Source organism: Cygnus atratus, chromosome 1 (assembly GCF_013377495.2).
Source record: "Cygnus atratus isolate AKBS03 ecotype Queensland, Australia chromosome 1, CAtr_DNAZoo_HiC_assembly, whole genome shotgun sequence".
Taxonomy (NCBI): Eukaryota; Metazoa; Chordata; class Aves; order Anseriformes; family Anatidae; genus Cygnus; species Cygnus atratus.
Window position 1 is genome coordinate 9,587,485 of NC_066362.1, and position 18,807 is coordinate 9,606,291.

The 18,807-nt window shown below is 33.4% G+C and overlaps 1 protein-coding gene across 2 annotated transcripts in view; it reads left to right on the forward strand.

The window, feature by feature from the left end:
• The window catches only part of SEMA3E (semaphorin 3E), a 144,596-nt gene that overhangs the window by 94,320 nt on the left and 31,469 nt on the right, over positions 1 to 18,807 (forward strand). The window contains exons 5-6 of one of the 2 annotated variants that reach the window (XM_035549404.2): positions 166 to 270; positions 13,317 to 13,410. In XM_035549404.2, the coding sequence (XP_035405297.1) occupies positions 166 to 270; positions 13,317 to 13,410 (199 nt within the window). The remainder of the gene's footprint in view (positions 1 to 165; positions 271 to 13,316; positions 13,411 to 18,807) is intronic. The other variant, XM_035549405.2, reaches the window with a different exon arrangement.

Consider the following 18,807-nt stretch of genomic DNA (forward strand, 5'->3'; position numbering starts at 1 on the left):
CTGTTGCCAGATATTACCTCTCTAAAAATATACAATTATGGTCAATGATAGCAACAACCAGCTTTTGATTTTTTTCTCTCTTTCTAATTGGTTTGATTCTGATGAATGTTGCTTTCCCAAATCTAAATATTTCAACAAATTGCCCAACATTTTTCTGCCATTTAGAAGTTACAAATAAGGAAAAATTTGACTGCTGATTCTGAAGACAGAACTAAGCTGGAGTTTCCAAAAGAGCATACTACAAAAGAGCATACTCCAACAAAACATAAGGTAATTGCCAGCTGCTAAGTAAGCTCATTATCACTGACTTCATGAAATATTTCCAAATGTCAAAAAGGCCATGCAGATCAGAAAAAGGTTGGGTTTGTCTATCATCCAGAAAAGAATTTCCTTCATTTTATTACAATTAACTTTTGTGTGTGTGTGAACAAAGCAAGAGTCAGAGATCCTCCAACCCAAATTTCCCATGATGCACTGAATATGTATCCTTCCCACGTGCTCTGTGAGAACAAAATGAGATAAGTCTTCAAACAAAATATGAAGAAAAGATGAAGGAAATTAGAGAAAAAAAATTGCTTCAATTCTTGGCAAATCAACTGTTGTCACTCCTGTTGCCTTTGATGCCACTAGGGAAAAGAAAAAGAAAGTGTTGTAGTAGAAGATGAGTAGATAAGAAGATGAGTCTGTAGAAGAAGACGAGAACAAGAAATGTTTTCCATATCAGTCAATGTTTCTTCACATCTACTTACTAGTAAAACAGTTCTCCTGTACTGTTGTAAATAGCTCAAAATACCCTAGATGAATTATGATGAACCATAGGTAAATCAGATGAAGATGTAGACTGCAGATAAATCTGCAGTCAGATAATGTTTTTTCTTAATGAGCTATCTATTCAACAGAGCAGCAAGTTTTAGGAGCACCTTTCAAAGGTCCAGACTGCCTTATTAACAAACCCATAAAGTAGCTTTAACAATGTATGGGATTTCCACCAAATACAGCTAATATATTTTGTGTATTACTCAACCTCCATAGGATCTGCAAAATGAGTGCAAATTCCAAAAGAAAACAATTTGCAGAAATAATAACCTAGGTTTTTTCTACAAACTATATGGAGACAACAAGACACAACTGATTTATGGAGACTAAGGTCTATCTGCATGAGAAAAACCTGTTGAGGGAATGGAAGATGTGGTAAAGAACAGTGCATTAGACATAGCAGCTGAGGAAACTAGGGCTGTTTAGTCTGGAGAAAAAGAGGCTGAGGGGAGACCTCATTGCTCTCTATAACTACCTGGAAGGAGGTTGTATTGAGGTGCACATCAGTCCCTTTTCTCATGTGACAGGTGATAGGACACAAAGAATTGGCTTCAAGTTACGCCAGGAGAGTTTTAGATTTGGATATCAGAAAAAAAAAAAAAATTCTTCACAGAAAGAGTGGATAGGCATTAGAATGGGCTGCCCAGAAAGGTGGTAGAGTCACCATCCCTAGGGGTATTTGGGAGATGTGTGGATGTGGCTCTTAGGGATGTGGTGTAGCGGTGGACTTCGTAGTGTTAGGTAATGGTTGGACTTGATAATCTTAAGTGTCTTTTCTGATGTAAATGATTGTATGATTCTATGATCAAGAACTTTTCTTCCAGAACATGCTCTAAATCTTTAACGTGTACGTTGAGCTGGCAGAGTACCATTTTCAGTGCCTCATATAACTAAGTAAACTGCCTACAGCTGTATTTCTCCACCTCAGAGAGCTGATGGACTAAGTCATCCTTTCCACAAAACACCCTGGTTGTTTCAGGGAGCCCGCCCTAAATATTTCTAATCTGATGTACTGCTTATTAAGCTCTTTCCTCTTCAATTAGCCTGATGGGATTCCACTTGTCAGGGAACAACAGCTCTAAATTCCAAGTCTTTAAGGCCTGTTAGAAAGAAACAGCCTTTAGTGAAGTAGCAGGTGTACTTGTTTGTAGAACAGTTCATTCAGGCTGGAATTTCTCCTGTCTTTCTAATCTGTGTTTCTCTTAATAATTCATTGGATTTGAGGAGTGACACTTGTTTTTCTATATATTCTGTAATTAGGATAAGGTTCAACTGTGCAATATGCTTTCCATTTGCCTTTTCCACCCCCCAAAATGTAGGTAAAATAAGTCCCTCAGTTCTTGCTTTAACAATTGAAGTGAATTGACATGTAAGTTAGAAAGAAACAGCCTTTACAGGAACATACAAGTATTCCAGTTTAATATCTTAGTTTAATATTTACATGGCAAAATTTTTGTGTTCTTGACCAACATTTGGTAAAGTCATCATTATTTCAGATTGTTAAGGAACAAAATTCTATACATATTTATGTCTATTATGTTCAGATATTTTTTTCTGACGTATCTTTTTATAATCAAAGCAATGATCTGCACAGTTATTCCATCTCCATGGTTTTTTCCTATTACCTCATCTCCGCTTTCAGTTTGCAGAGGATTAGGGGGGAGGAACATCTGGTTCCACTGATCAAACAGAAGTGGGTGTTGGACAGTCCTTCATTAAATAGAATGTGTGACAAATTCTTGCCCTGAAAATATTTGCTCAGAGACAGTGTTCCTCTTTGGAAGGATAAAAGCCACCACTTAAAAACCCATCCACTAAATCTTAACATGTATATCAACACAATCTATTTGTGGAATTGAATCTGCAATGCTAAACACTATGAAATTACTTTCTTATTGAAGTTCTCCGTATCTGCAGTTCATGTGAAACTATTAGTTAAGTTGAGTGATCTTTAAACTAATGTCAAGAGTTCATGTACATAAAGTGACATCAAGTAAGGCACTCACTGTCATAGAATTTTTGACCAGAAGGGATAATTATATCATCTAGTCTGAATTGCCACCTCACAGGCTGTTAAATTACATGAAAACATCCAAAAGCCTCAAATTTCATTTAGATTAAAGGACTTCAGGTTTTAGAAGTGAAATATGTGTGTGTTTCAAGAGAGATTAAAATGTTACCTAAACTCAGACAGGAAATGAATTAAATTAACATTATCTCTAAGCTCACAGCAAAAAACAAAGGTGCTGTGCTGCAACAGGGAAAAAGGAAAAAGGAAAAAAAAAAAAAAGACCAACACCAACCTTAATCTGAAGAAATATTTCTTACTCAATCCATGTTTTATGTATGCATCCCTATGAAAATAAGCAAGTACTAGCTAAGCAACACATGAAAAAGATTTTATGCACTGATTCAAAGAACACCATCTCCAAAACTAGACAATCTCTGATACTTTTGAGAAAAGATAAACATCCTCTTATGACATAAAAACTTTCCTTTCTAATCAAAGCTCATGTCTATGTGAGAATTCAAGTTTTTGAGATAGTTATAATAATTATCCTAATGAACAGTTACATATGTGAAGCTCAGTAAGTTTAATGAAGAATGGGCAATTCTGTTCTTGCAAATGCTTTGCTTGGAAAAGAATAATTGGTATTGCATAAATAGAAACAAAGGCCTGAAAGGATCACCAGAACATTTTATGTGATCAGTCACACACTGCATGGATAATTTATCCCAGATATTGAATTAAAACATATTTAGGAAAATATGTATTGTCATTTTAAATAATCCAAAAAATGGTAAATCCACTTTTTCATTGGTGAGCTGTCCTAATATTTAATTGCTTTCAAAGTTAGGAAATTGCCACTTACTCAAGGTTAAATTTATCTAATTTCAACTTCCTGCCATTTAACCTTGATATGCCTGTGACAGCATAGTTGAAAATTCTCTTACTGTCATTTCCACATCTTTTCCATATGTAACTACCTATACACAAAGATCAAGCCACCTCTTCACTTTTTTGATAAGCTGAATAAATATAGCTCCTTAAATCTCCTGCCACAAGAATTCCTCAGCCATATTTGTGTCCTTCCTGTGAACTCTGCAGTATTTTTACATGTTCTGGAAGTGTGGACACTAGAACCAGACATGGTATTTGATGAGGCAAGGTCACTTCCCTACTTCAGTTTGAGATTCCTCTTTTCACAGATTTAAGTGCTGAGTTCTTGGCACAGCATCACACTGAAAATTCTCATTTTTGTATACATACACTTGACTCAAAGCTACTCTCTGGAGCCCAAAGTTATTCCAGTTAATTTTACACATTTAGTTGAGACAAATAATTAGTAGTCACATATAAGAAGGTAAATGAAGAGATCTCTAGAGATGCTTGTCACCTTTAGCTGTAACAAGGCACTTATGATATCCAAGATCCCAAATAAGGTACTACAGTATTTGGAGGCAGTTTGACTGAATGAAGATCTGAGCCTTCACCTTTTAGGGAATTCTTAAGTAATATCTTATGATATAAACTGTGTCCTTTTTCCAAGATATATCACTTTGGATATGGTTGTGTTAAATATATTTTGTCAGCTTCTGACCTTTAAGTCTGTGTTTAGAGAATTCCATAACCTGAACACACTCAGAGCACTTATTATCATTTTCTCTTCAGTAGTTATGCCTGACGAGTCTTTTTGTATCATTCGTAAACGTTACCATTACAGAAGTAATATATTTGTTTAAATCAGTGCTAAATTACAAAATAAAAATAATATATAAAAAAATCAGCTTTCTATAAAAACAAAACAAAACAAAACAAAATCTTAGGAAAACCTTCAGGAAAGGAGGATTCATCAATACATACCTAATAACAACTATACTTTATTATAAATAAGCAGTTTATATACCTTAATAATTCCACAATGCACATCGTTTCATCAAATAGCTATGTAGTAAGTCAAATGCCACAGAGAAAGCCAAGTATTCTATATCAGCACAGTTGTTCTTATCAGTCAATCTTACACATTGTAAAGGAGAACAGGTTCGTTTGACAGTACTCCTTATCCATAAAATGGGGTGAGTGACATACACTACTTTTGGGCACTATCTAAATATGTCTATATCTGAAATTTAAATTTAATTTGGCAGATCGGTAGAGATTATGAATCGATCACCCATATGAAATGAATTTTCCAATGTATTAAACCTGTCTTTTAGAAGATTAAAGACAGATGGTCAGGAGAGAAAGAATCAATACAGAGGTATAATGTTATTAACCCAAAGAGAAAGAAATATTCCACCTGTGTGGTAATCTGATTGGGATAGGTAAACATTCCAGTCCTCATCATACTGATTTTTAGATTCTGCCACCTTTATTTATGACAGAAACTATTTTTCTAAGAGAGGGTACCTTATGAATTCTATGGCATTATTTGAGGAGTGGAGGTACTACACGAAAAGGTATTAGTCATCGTAGTTAAAACAAGCAAAAATTGAACAATGACAGGGTTTAGATAATACAGGTTTATAAAATGCACTCTTAATACTCAATAATTCTTATATAATTTGACTGATTTTTTTTATTATTTTTTCTTACTAAGATCTATCAAAAAAAAAATCCAGATTAAAAAGTAAACTAAAAAGAAATATTTCTTACAGTTCATTAGTGTCATCAAGAGCAAATAGCTGGAGGCTCCTCAGGCAGTGGATCCAATCCCTTGCCCTTTCTTCCAGAATGCCTATTTTGGCATGCCTTACTGTAGCTCTGTGGAAGGACTATTAGCTATCTAAGGCTCCCTTAGGCAGAGAGCACTTCCCCAGAGTATCTCTTTCTTTCTAAAATGCATTTCAGTTGAATGTAATCTTTGTCTTCTCTGTGCCTAATGCATCTGTTCCTCCATTCATCATCAAATCCTGTAATCTAACCTCAAAATACAGAGCTGTATCCTTCCCTGTTTCCTGACTTTTCTCCCCTAATTGTTATGATGGCAATCATCAGATAAAAAGACTTTTATCTTGTATTTGCTCTGGTGTGACCCTCACAGTCTCAAGACAAGTTTAGACTGTCAAAATCAAGGAAAATGGAAACTCTTGGCTGTCTAGGCTCTGTTCTGTGTAAATACAGAGCAGTTCCTCACAAAACTTCCTTTGCTTATCTGCATAGTTTTTGTGCTCTCTGTAGCTCTTCTTTCACCTGGTCATAAGGCTATATCTCCATATACAAATATTTAAATCTTTTTAATTCTAGAGATCCTTTATGGGATCTCTGGAACTTTCATATATACCAACCATCATACTATTGCAATATAATCATAATTTATGTTGGCAATGGTCCTATACACCATAAAACCCTAATGAGTTCATCTGTACTAAGCTAAGGTTTTGTAAAAGTGTGTCTCCTAAAATTCTGATGAATTCAATCACTTCTGCATAATAACTCTGGTCTGCCAAGGACAGATGCCCATGATTTCTATATGCAGTTTTTTCTTTTGCCGGAGTATTTCACATGAATTAACTCAGAGACATACATTATTTCTGTTACTTTAGGCCAGATATTTTGACAGAAGTCACAAATTTCTAATCCTTCAGCAAACCCAGACAGCAGTCTGACACAGCTACAGATTTTAAACAGGTATTTTCATTGGTGCCTGAAGTGTATTAATCATTTGAATGTAGAATAAAAGACATAGACCTGAAAAATACATCTGATTTTTTAGGGAGGATTTAATGTCTGTAATATTTTATGCACTCCCATCCCATAGGATGATTGATCTTTTCAGTATGTCACTGAAGAGTAAGAGGATTGAAAACAGATCCTCGGAAGAAATACTACCCCCCTGAAATAATCTCAATTATGTCACATAGAGGAGATCTGACTATTTCAAATGGCTCTTTGAGGACCCTAGCCTTAATATTTTATCCCCATTTGGATCAGAAAATAACCATTGAATGAACATTGAAGGCATAATTTTCAAATTTAGTAATCCTCTGACAACAGACAGAACTATTTTTTGCCAGTGCTTTTGCCAGATACTTATGAAAATTAACATTTGAAATTTTTTAGAAGATTTTACATCATGAAATGAAAGGTATTTTTTCACTTCTGGAGCATCCTAGTTGTTGACTTAAATAGCCTAGCAGTTGGAGAAGGACTTATAAACTCCATGGTATTCATTAGTTTTCTACTGGTTTTAGATTTTTAATTTTTTTTAATGAGTCTGTTGGATTTATACCAGACAGGCACCCATCTAATATTTGGGACTCTAATTATCAGAAACTGCTAATACATGTTTTTCTTATTGTCTAAATGTGGGCTACAATACAAAAAGGATATATGATGTAAGTCTTTTCAGGTCTAACTCAATATGTTATTTTCTGTTGTTATGCAAAGAAAAGATATAGTGTTTATCTCTTTTACCACGTGAGGTAAAATGTGATGAGGAAGACATACAGATTAAGACAGGTCACTATGGAGTCAGAATTCAGTTTGGAGACTTGTATTTTTATTATATTGTCTTCTGATTTATTGAAAAGTTTTGTGATTTTTCAGATTATTTTTTTTAAATGGTGAAGTCAAGGTTCATCTTTCCTAGATGTGTATATGTACTAAAAATGTTATAGTGCAAAAAAGAATTAAATCAAGATGAAGTTTATTCTGTGGTCAAAAATATATCTTTGTATTCACTAGATTTTCGTTTCTCACATGAGAAAAGAATCCAGTTACATCAGTGAAGTTCTCTACAAATATTATATTTGATTAACATTAATATAAGTTCATTTTTCCTTAGGTTAGATCATGTGAGTGTGCATGGGTGCATATAAACATGCAAAATGCCAGACTTTAAAGGTATAATGTTACATTAAACCAGCATTAAAAATTATATGAATAAATGAGAAAGTACATATGAGCATCACATATTTTTTTGTTTATAAATAACATATTTGCTATTTTGAACACCTTGAAATTCTATTTTTCACAGAATAAAGTTTGTTACTGACTTGGAGATTTCATAAATTACATTAATTCCCATGGAGTTTAGAGAGTCAATAGAGCTGCAATGTTGTCCCATTGGATACCAAACTTGGTGAAGTTCTTAAATCACACATTTTCCAATGTGTTACTTTATTGTTTTGTTTCTTTGGTTTTAAGACAGTATTAGAAAACAATGACTGCATAGAATGAGTGAATCCAAGAATGATATCCATTATTTTGTGACAAGGGTCTGAGTGTAGTTGTCATAAAAGTAATATACAAAGGCAAGTAACAAAGGCAAAACTGTAGTGGACCTCAATGGAAGTACCCTGTGAGAGAACATTGCCTTGCAAGTGAGAGTTAACCTCCCAGCTCTTGTGCACCAGTATACACAGACGCAATGAAAGCTTCTGAACATGCTTCCTTCACAGTAGAAAGGTGAAGAACCCCTCAGGACCCCTCTCCTTCACATACCCCCTCCATTTGTAGCTCTCCTTTTTGCTCTGGGCTTCAGAGCCCAAATCCAATTACATTTATTGAAATCCCACTTTACCAGGTCATTTAGTCAATCAGTCCATTAAGATATTCTTCCCTCATGAAATCAGTCTGTCCCATTGTGTCCTGTCCTACCCCAACAGTTTTTCTTCCTCAGTCAGAACCCTATGATTAAATAAGGTCAATCTTTAATGTTTATTCTCCCTACATTTTCCATATTAAAAAAAAATAAAACGTTTTCATTCTTTCTCACACGCAATGCATCCCTATTTTACATTTTCACCATTCAACACTATTTGCAGGTGAACCTTCATAGTTTTTATTAGTTCTGTTTTAAAAAGTTTCAAAATATATGGCCCCTAATATATGAAACACAACAAATAGTTCTTGCATGTAATGCCATGCATACTCTAAGGTCATGTAATTATGAGATCATTAGTGCTAAGAATGAATTTTTTGCAGTGAGTTATAGTGTTAGGAAGTAACATAATAATAACAATAAAAAGGCACATCTCCTGGAGAGCAGACCTTGGTTCTACACTTTGCAAGTATGCATATACAGTTAAGAATATAATTAAAGGTTCTGAATTTGTTTAAATTTCCTTTAAAAATGTCACTGTGGTATGTTTTACTTTTTTTGTTGCCTGGAAAATATTAACAATTGAGAGTGAAAAAGAAATCCACTTCCAGAAAATCAAATTATTTTTCTCATAAAAATTATATCATAGGAAATCCCAAACAAAGCCTCTATATTTTCTAAGCCCCTGATTTAGTCAAAACATACAGACATTGCATTAAAGCTGAGAATAGGCTTAGGTACTTTGCTGAATAGCAATGGAAGAAAGCATATGTTTTAAATTAATCACATGCATAAATGCTGTCGAACCAGAGCAAAGCAGCACTTGGCATGAGAGAAAGCAATTTTCTGCTACAAAAGTTAAATACAATCTTTAAATTTTAATGTCTCTGATTGACCTTTTCTTTCATTATTATTTATAACCTACATTCTTCTTCATTGTCTAAAATTATCAATTCATATCAAGTTAATGGTAAAATGCTTGACACCCTTGGAAATATCTTCTATCCTTTTAAACTACACAATTATTTTAAAGGTGTACAAGGTTTTCTGAGTCACAGTTATCATAAATCAAACCCAGAGCACCATTTTTTTCCAAACTACATGAAGAAATTAGTAATTCCACTCCCAGTCCTACATATATATTTTTGCATGACTTATATCCTAACTACTGAGGAGTGCCCGTAAAATAAGTTGCGATGTTGAATTGCTGTGTTGGATAATAATGAGGAAACTGTCAGTTTTCTTCTGACATTTCTCAAAGTATTCCAATGTCACGAAGAGCAAGGAGGGTTAGAATTATGGTATTAGCCTTCAAAGCTGGTTTAATGTGTAACGCTTATTTCATTTAAATTGGCATCCTGTGGAAGCTGACACATTTAACACCTGATTTTCAGTTACTTGCTTCAGTAATGGGAATAACTTATTGCAACCATGGAATATTTGGTATGCTGTCCTAAAATGTGAAAGTGGAAAATCTCTCCTGGAGAAGTCACTGCTTACATTTTGCAGTGACTTTTCAGACAGTTTCATGCATCTGCAAGCATTTACAAGATGTGCATCCTGTTTTGTATCATCCTCAGTCAGCCTGATGAGATCCATTTAGAAACATCTCCAAGTTACACTGAAATCCAAACTTTTGTTTACTTTCACTGTTAGCAAGGATTTATATATTTAAGTTATAATCCTAATTCAGAAATTCCAGCTGTTAAAATATAGATAGTGAACGGACACTATGCATGCTGCCTAATGTTTTCATTCCATGGTTATACAGTTAGCTGTATTAAACACGTATATGTCATGAATGTTAAAAGAGACGGGCTTATCTTCATCACTGATTTTTCTAATTCTCAGGTGAATGGTTAACTACATTAGTAACTTTTTCATTGTCATACTAGACTTTGGAGTACAGTGACTCAAAACCGTTCCACATCTTCTGGAAGAATCCCACAATGCACCAAGTCTCAATGGTCTGTATGAGTGGAGTTTAACCAGGAGAAGATCTGAATAATCTGATTTATGATAAACAAGTGAGATCACATATTGTCCAGGGAAATTTCACTTTGTTTCCTCTATAGGATGAAATATGAACCTTACAACATAAACCACAAGATATAAATAACATAACTTCTACAAGTATTGATTCAAAATATTTTTGTTTCCATACTCGATCACTTTACCTGAGTATGTTTCTTCAATAAGTTACAATATTATTCCTTTTTCCTATCATTGGCAAGCCCATTTTTCTTTTATTGTGGGAAAAACAAATGGAAACTATTAAGACTATGAAATTATATTAAATTTGAAACTCTGAATTTATCTCTCCTTTTACTTCTACAACTTCTTTTTCTTTATTAAGCTGGTCCATCGACAAATACTTTAGCTAAGGTCACAGAAGGTTAGCTCTCTCATGAGTAACTTTATTTTTAATACCTGATTAGAGAATAAATAAAATCAGACATTCCTTTATATGATATTTTATGACAATTATGAATTCCTAGTCCCTTTGTGTAATTTCAGAAAGTTTTTCTTTCCCTTCCTGAGTTCTTCTTGCTATTCTTTTTCTACTGTTGACCCAAAATATGATGGTATTTAATTTAAAAATAAATAAATAATAAAAAAAAAGTATGTATGTGATGTCTGAAAAGTGTGGAATGGGGTTGAGATTTCCACACACACAGATATTTCTTCATTGTTTGACATTTACCCAAGAGCAGAGTGGGAATAGTTACTACTGATGTACAGATGTAGCGGATAAAGCATAAAATAGTATTCTTGCAACACTGCTCTCTACCCAGAATGCTTATATTTTTGCTGCATCAGCTTTAACATCAGGCACAATTGTGGATAATGTGCCAGGTTTGGTCAACAAAGGAGCTTCTGGAGATATAAGATTCTGAGTGTCTTGTTACCTCATGGGCTTTAGGATTGTTACTAGCTTTTATTTTGGGGTGGCTTTTTCACTTCAAGTAGATAAAAAAGAGATGTTTTATTTTCCAGAACTGCATTCTGGGTTACATTCCATTTCTATGGAAACTATCCTACTAATGGAATTCTTTCTTTCTGACCAGAAGTTGCAGGAAAAAAAAAAAAAAGTCATGCATTATTTAGACAGATGGGAATGAAAGATAGGTACAACAATATGAAGCACATAGAGGTATTCCATTAATCATCCAGAAGTGGGCACTAACAGCTCCACAACTTTCTCACTTTCCTTATTTTATTTTATTTTATTTTATTTTATTTTATTTTATTTTATTATTTTATTTTATTTTATTTTATTTTATTTCATTTCATTTTATCTTATCTTATTTTATTTTATTTTTTAATTATCTTATTAGTTTTCCATCACATGCAATGGTTAGTATCTCTTCTACATCTTTTCTCCTTGTACATATTTTATGTTTCTTTTAGGAAAACATAACTGCCATGAACAGTTAGGAGCATAACTTCTCTACTTAAAGAGAAGGGAATATTTGTTTTGCTTGGGAAGAGAGATTTGTAGGTTTTAGAGTTGGATGGGTGGACACAGGAGGGTGACCTGAATGGAGAGGGAAGCATAAAACATTAGACAAAGCAGACACATAATCAAGTTTCTGTGCCTCTCAAAAGCACAACTTTCTGGGGACTGAGACGCATACACTGTAACACCTTCCCACAGATACTCCCCCAAATAAATGAATTGTAACCAACAGTAGAAAAAAAGAACTTGTTATAATGGCAAGGACTATCAGGACACAGTATGAAGAGGAAAAAAAAAAAAGTTTAACATTTTTTATTTATTTTTATTTTGTCCACTGGAGATATACTGAGATTTTTTTTTTCCTTAGGAAATACTGAATTATTCTAATTTGCAGTCTAATAAAACCTGACTTTTATCATTAAAAAGCTCCTGGACCTCTTTGGGCAAGATCCAGGGAGAGATACAAGTAGATCCACATCAGAGTTCTGGGGGATTTGGAGGTCCTGCCATTATTTTATGTCATGGAGGTCATTTTATGCCTTAAAAATATTATATTAGCAACCTGAATCTGAGGTTAGTTTACTGAATAGGTAGACTGAATTTATTTGATATGTTTATATAGTCTGTATTTCATTAACCTTTTGAATAAAACTTACTTCAAACTGGAACTCCTAGACTATTATAATGTTTCTTAGTTACACACTTGATGGCTGAGTGGCTTATGAAGATTTTATAGATGAGCTTTCTCTCTATTTCCCTTTTATTCTCCACCCAGGATTTTGTAATATTTTTTGTTGTTGTTTACACATTTTTTTAAAAAAAGGTGATGGCTGTCACTTGATAATTTCATCAGACAACAGTATTTATTGGACTTTTCTGAGAAAGATGAGACAAAAGTAGCATTTCAAACGAAAATTTGAATTGTAATTCTCAGCCTTCAAAGCCTTATACAAACAAAAATTAACAAAGTTGCCAATATCCTTCTTATGCTGATATTCTTTTAAATTTACTACAGAAATCACATCTGCTCTGAAAACTGTATCTGTGGATTCATTCCTAAATACACTTTTAGGAAGAATATATATAAACATCTCAAAGCTACCAACAGAAGATAACACAGCATGATATATTTAACTACTACTGGAAAAAAAAATGTTTAAAGAGAGAAAAATACATTCCATGGCTAGATATCTATCTAATGTTTAGGTGATTTGGAGAAAAGATAGAGGAATCTTCCCTCCCTACTCCCATAGAAATTAAACAAGTAAAATTTTACTGCATATTTTAATGACTTTTCTGGGCAGTGAAAACACAATGGTGATTTGTAGAAACCCAGATAATTTTTACAAGTATATCAGTGAGCAACAGTAATTGCATTTACTCCCTAATGAATTCAATTCAGAACAAAAGTATAACAAAGTTAAAGTTGGTCTCTGAGGATTTTTTTATTTGCCTGCAGGGCTTATGCTGTTTTCTGTGATTTTTTTTTAAAGGATCATCTGTTTCAACTGGAATCGCACAAATTTGAGAGAGGACGAGGCAGGTGCCCTTTTGACCCCAGTTCTTCCTTCACCTCCATCTTAATTGGTAATGATCTTTATGTCACTACCTTCACAATCCTGTCAATCATTCATTCTGAGTCTCTTTCTTCAGCACACTGAAGGTGTTGTCAGTCTTTCACTGCAACGTTCTTCCACGTCATACTTAATCCTCACAGTGTTGCCCACATTAATATTACATCCTAGGCAGCATTAACTTCAGCAAGAGTGCCTCACTGAAGTAAGTAGATGCTATATGACATGCACCATCCTGAAAAGGTAATTGATTGTTGTGTAATTTTGAAAACAATAATTTCCTGTTTTCCTTCAAAGCAAAGCAATATGCCTAGATTAATCTTTTACAACAGTGATACAAATATGCAAACCTAACCATTTTTCTTCTTCTGAGATGTAATCTGAACAACAGACATCTTGTAAAAATGTGAATTTAACTGTTTTTTGTATCTGAGGCACTTATTGTTTATATAAATTATAGTTTGGGGGGGATTGACACAGATTTATTTCAGTGCTGCCTTATAAAAAAACACACACAAAATGGAAGATTCTCTGTTTTGAGGGTTGATCTTATACTCAACAGTTATAAAGATAGATAGTTATTCATAGATATTCATAGATATTCATAGACAGAGTTATTCAGTGTAAGTCCCTCAGTGCCAGAAAGCTGTTGTTAGATAGTGCTTCTCTGTGCCTTGCTGGTGAGTTTATCACTGCTGGGCTGGGACCTTTGAAGTTGTAGGAGAGCAAACCATATGTTTTTTCTTCTGTAATGTGTTCCTGAAAACATTTTGTGAGATCAAGTAAACACAGTCTTAGCAATATTACAGTACATTGGCTAAAAATAGACTGGAACAGCAGGTAAAGGGTTAAACTTAGATACGGTTATGGAGTAACACAGTGACTATGTGCTCTTAGGAAACAAATAAAATGAAAACTGAGTGTTTGTGTGTGTTTGTGAGTTGTTTGTGTTGTGTAGTCTGTGAAAGAATAGTTTGTGAAAGAAAGAACTAGAAAAGAGAGGTTAAGGAAATATTTTTTAAGTTTTTCAGGGAGAAAAAAAAAAAGGTAGAGAGCCTTTGATATTTCTATTGCATTTCAAATCTTAAAGTTGGACCTTTAATTTAAACAGTTAAAGTTTCTAATTATTAACTACAATGATATAGATAACCGTTGATTGTGAGGAAGTATTTGCCATGAGTGACAGATACATTTTTATAAGCATGGTTTATTTGTTCCTTTACATCAGCAAATCACAAGAAGAATATTTACCAATAATGCCAAATTTCTCAAATTACAGCAACTCATCAAAACGTTGTTCATTTCCATTATCAAACATTACAACTCAAACTCTTGAGTTAGTGGTTTAAGAAATCATGCAAGAATCAGGGGGAAAAAAAAAAGTATTTTGACTGACCTTTCACAATCCATTACATACAGATTGTTATGCTTTTCTTCCACTCTTATTTCTAAATTGTTTCTAAAATTTTAACAGATTCCAGTCTTAGCTCAGCCTGGGAACAAAGGCTCATCCCATGGAATTTGCTGTAGGCCTGAAACCTCATGGTCTAATCTTGAAGTCCTTCTCAACCTTTATTCAGACAGAACTAAGTAAATAAATTAACCTGATCATGTTCCTACTGTGAGATCAATGTGAATTTTATTTGCTTAAATGGAAGCCAGATTGTCCCACTGAGCATTTCAAGACGAATGATTAGTTGTTGTGCTTCTGGTCTGTTCATTACTTTGCCTGGATTATGGGAGGTCCTACGGATCCTCACAGCTTTAACTGAGAGAGAAATTCACTAAATAAGCTTTTCCTAATAATCGTAATCTCACTAAACTAACATTGAAAGATTAACACAGAAAAAAAAAATATTTTTTTTTAACAGCTCACTAGTACAACTCCAAGAAATACACAATTACTCACCCCATCATCAACAATAATATGACCTGAGAAAGTTATTTACTGGCTGTTTTTCAAGACCTCCACTGGAAATTCTATCATTTGAAGTAATCATAGAATATTTTTAAACCATAACAAAATTATTTGTTATGTTTATTATTTTTATTTAGAATTCTATTGAAACTGAACACTTCTAACACTTAAGAAAAACATCCTAAAGTATTTTTTGTTTTGTTTTGTTTTGTTTTGTTTTTAATTTCCATGTATTTCACTATATTCTACTAACCAGAGACATACAGTTTACAGAATAAACAGAATTAACGCTGCTACTTAGAGGACAGAATATGTATACTTTATCGCTGTAGGTATCCATTTAAAAAGGGTGGAAGACATTAACCAAATATGGTTAATGTTAAAGAATCTTTTAATTGACATTTGAAATTGAGACTGAGACCTCTATCACAAATTAATTCTAAAAGGAAGGGATGGCCCTTCATTCAGCCAAGCCCTGATATCTGTTTATGGCGGCCATGACCCCATGGCAGGAGATGTCAACTCTTGCACCACAAACTCTTCAGAACTAGTCTTCCAGTTTTCCCTCCAACACTTGCAGGCTGCATTCCTCTTCACATCCTCCAATTTTATTAGAAAGTGAAAACTACTGCTGGTATGAAGTCAGTGTTCTCTTGGAGACTCTACCCCTGGGCTGCACCCATTTAGGTTCAGACAATGTGCATATCCTTGAAAAGGATTCAGGCAAACCTGTTACCAAAGGCTTTCACATCACAGCTTCCTTTTCTTCCTAACAAAACAATCCAAAGTCTGCTTCCACCTGTGTAAGAACCATATCTAACTCACATTAACACAACAGTCTACACCAGTGTAGCTATTGGTTAGCAGTGAGGATTAGACTAACAAAGAAGCTTTATCTACTTCTGATAAAAGTTTGAAAGCTCTTCATCTTGCAAGATCATTTGCACCATCGCTGATTAGAACCAGATTTAGATAGATAAATTTAGGAAGAAACAGAATCTATTGTGCTGTGTCTCTTTGCGTATTTTGACACTTCAGTTAAAACCCCACTTCAAGAAAACAATAATCCGTGACTTGGCTTTAAAACTACATATACATGCTGTTATATGTTTTATTACAGGTTATCTGACCCAGTAGTAAAGTAGCTTGTGATGAATTCCTCAGTTTACGAACAATTAACTTTTAGCAATTTATTGTCACTATCAGGAAACAGAATGGATGTTGGATGGCAAGCAGGCTGAATAAAATGTTCATGTTTAGATAAACTGCATTTTAAACTTTTGGACTTTTATTTCTAATGAACTCTCCCATCTGCTTTCAATAATCAAAACTATGTTTGATATCCTTTATGCACACTGATTAATTTAGACCACACTAGCTCTTGAAAGCTGAGAAATTAGTTTATGCCTATATTTTGTTACCTGCAATATTTCACAAGCATATAGTGATAAACTTAAACTACATTTGAATAAGTTTTTCCACCAAAGGAATCCTTTCTGATAATTGTTTCTGTTCTTACAATTTTAGAACAGTTTCATGTATTTGTGTATTTTCTTTTATTCTAGACAATTAACTAAAAATAATACAGTTTCTCCCAGAACAAAAGACTAATTGAGTGACAGAGAAGCACTTATAGTGAGAAAATTTAGTGGCTAAACAAATGCTAATTTCTTTTGAATTTGTGTTTTTTTACTGGTAAAAGTATAGCTTTCTACAAATCTGAGCTGGTATTTTAATTGTAGTTGACAGAAAAAAAAAAGTTGACAAGAAAAAAAAAAGGTATGGCTGACAGAAAAAGAAATGCATGAAAGACGATGCTTATATTCTATACCTTTATTTATAACAGAGTTAGTCCACTTTGTACAACATCATACAATGGTATTTCACATAAAAAAATACTACAGATGAATAGCTTATATCTACTTCATCTTCCAGTTTGAAGGAGGTACAAAAAGCATACTAATAACTAATGAAGGAAATCAACTTCCAAGGTGGAAGCAGCCTATTTATAAAAATTCATTGTATGAATTAAGTTTTTGGAATGAAATCATATGCATTTTATGTAAAGTATACCAAATAATTTAAAATAATTGGGAATTTTTACACCGAGAGTTCCAAAACAGCATATATTTTTAACAGATTTCAGGCAAAAATCTGACTTTACTGTGGTCATTACTATGTGGTAGAGATTGCTGTCAAGAAATATGGTTGGTCTGTTAGTAAGTCTGTATGAGATGGAGAAAGTCTGTCATATGTATCATTAAAGAGCGTGATGAAACCCCTTAAAGGAATGAAACAACAAAACAACATTAACAATGAAAAAATACCTTTTCTGATTGTGTGCCTTAGTCTGCTGAAACTAACAGTAATGAAAAGAGCACATAAAAAATTATCTGATAATTTGGGGACTTCTGTGAAACAGAGACCCCAATAAGGACTGAAACTGGTATGCTGTAGATCAGTTATATTAAAAACAGTAAATATGAGCTCATTATTAATGGCAGGAGCCTCTTTAAACTAAGACATGAATGGATGTTAAAGTGAGAATAAAACAAACAAACAAAAAAAAAAACAACTTAATTGATCACCTCAAAGCACATTTCTAGCACACTTAACTTGTGTGTAGTTCACAGACACCAGAAAAAAATCAGACTCATGGTTTTATACATGTTCTAACTTTGCATATTATGAAAGGCATTTTGAGTAGATTAGAAACAAGTGTGAGTAGACCTAAACCTAGTGAAAAGAAACATTTGTCTTAATACTTTACATATACACATATGCTTGATACATCTTAAGATCTTTATAATCATGGGGTTTTTTTATGATTTCACATATACACTAAACTCATTCACCCTGAAGATTATATATGGTTATGGTGTAAAACTGCCACATCCAGATAATTAATTAATCAAATAAAATAGGGAAATAAGTAATATTAAGGAATTGGTGCATAGTTCAGAGACTGTTATATGAACGTTAAAATTTTATCAATATTTTATGGGATCTTATGAATCTATTTTAATTTAAGGGTTGTTATGTAGGAATTCTTGATTTTAGAGGGAAGAAGTTTGGAATTGATTGAATTATGCCTTATTCTTTACTCCAAGGATAGTCAAGAATAGAGAAAAAAATATATATATATATAAAAATAATGTACCTTTAATTGGACCCAACAGAATTTTAATGTATTTGTTTGCATGAAACAAGTAGTAGCTAAAAGTCTGTGCACATCACTTGAGCTAAAACTGTTTTTTGGTTGGGGGGGAGGGAGTGGGATTTTTTTTTTTTCTTAAATAAAAAAAAAAAGGGGGGGGGGGATGAAAATTTCCATTCCTGTCTTAGCAGGAGTAACTAGGCTGTGTTAAAACATAATTTTAGCAATCAATTTGTTTAGTATGTGTGAATATAATTCCTTACTGAATCTGTAATTTTACTGGATGTGATAGTCTGTGAAATCACTCAATTTGCAGCTGATTTTCATTGGAAGAC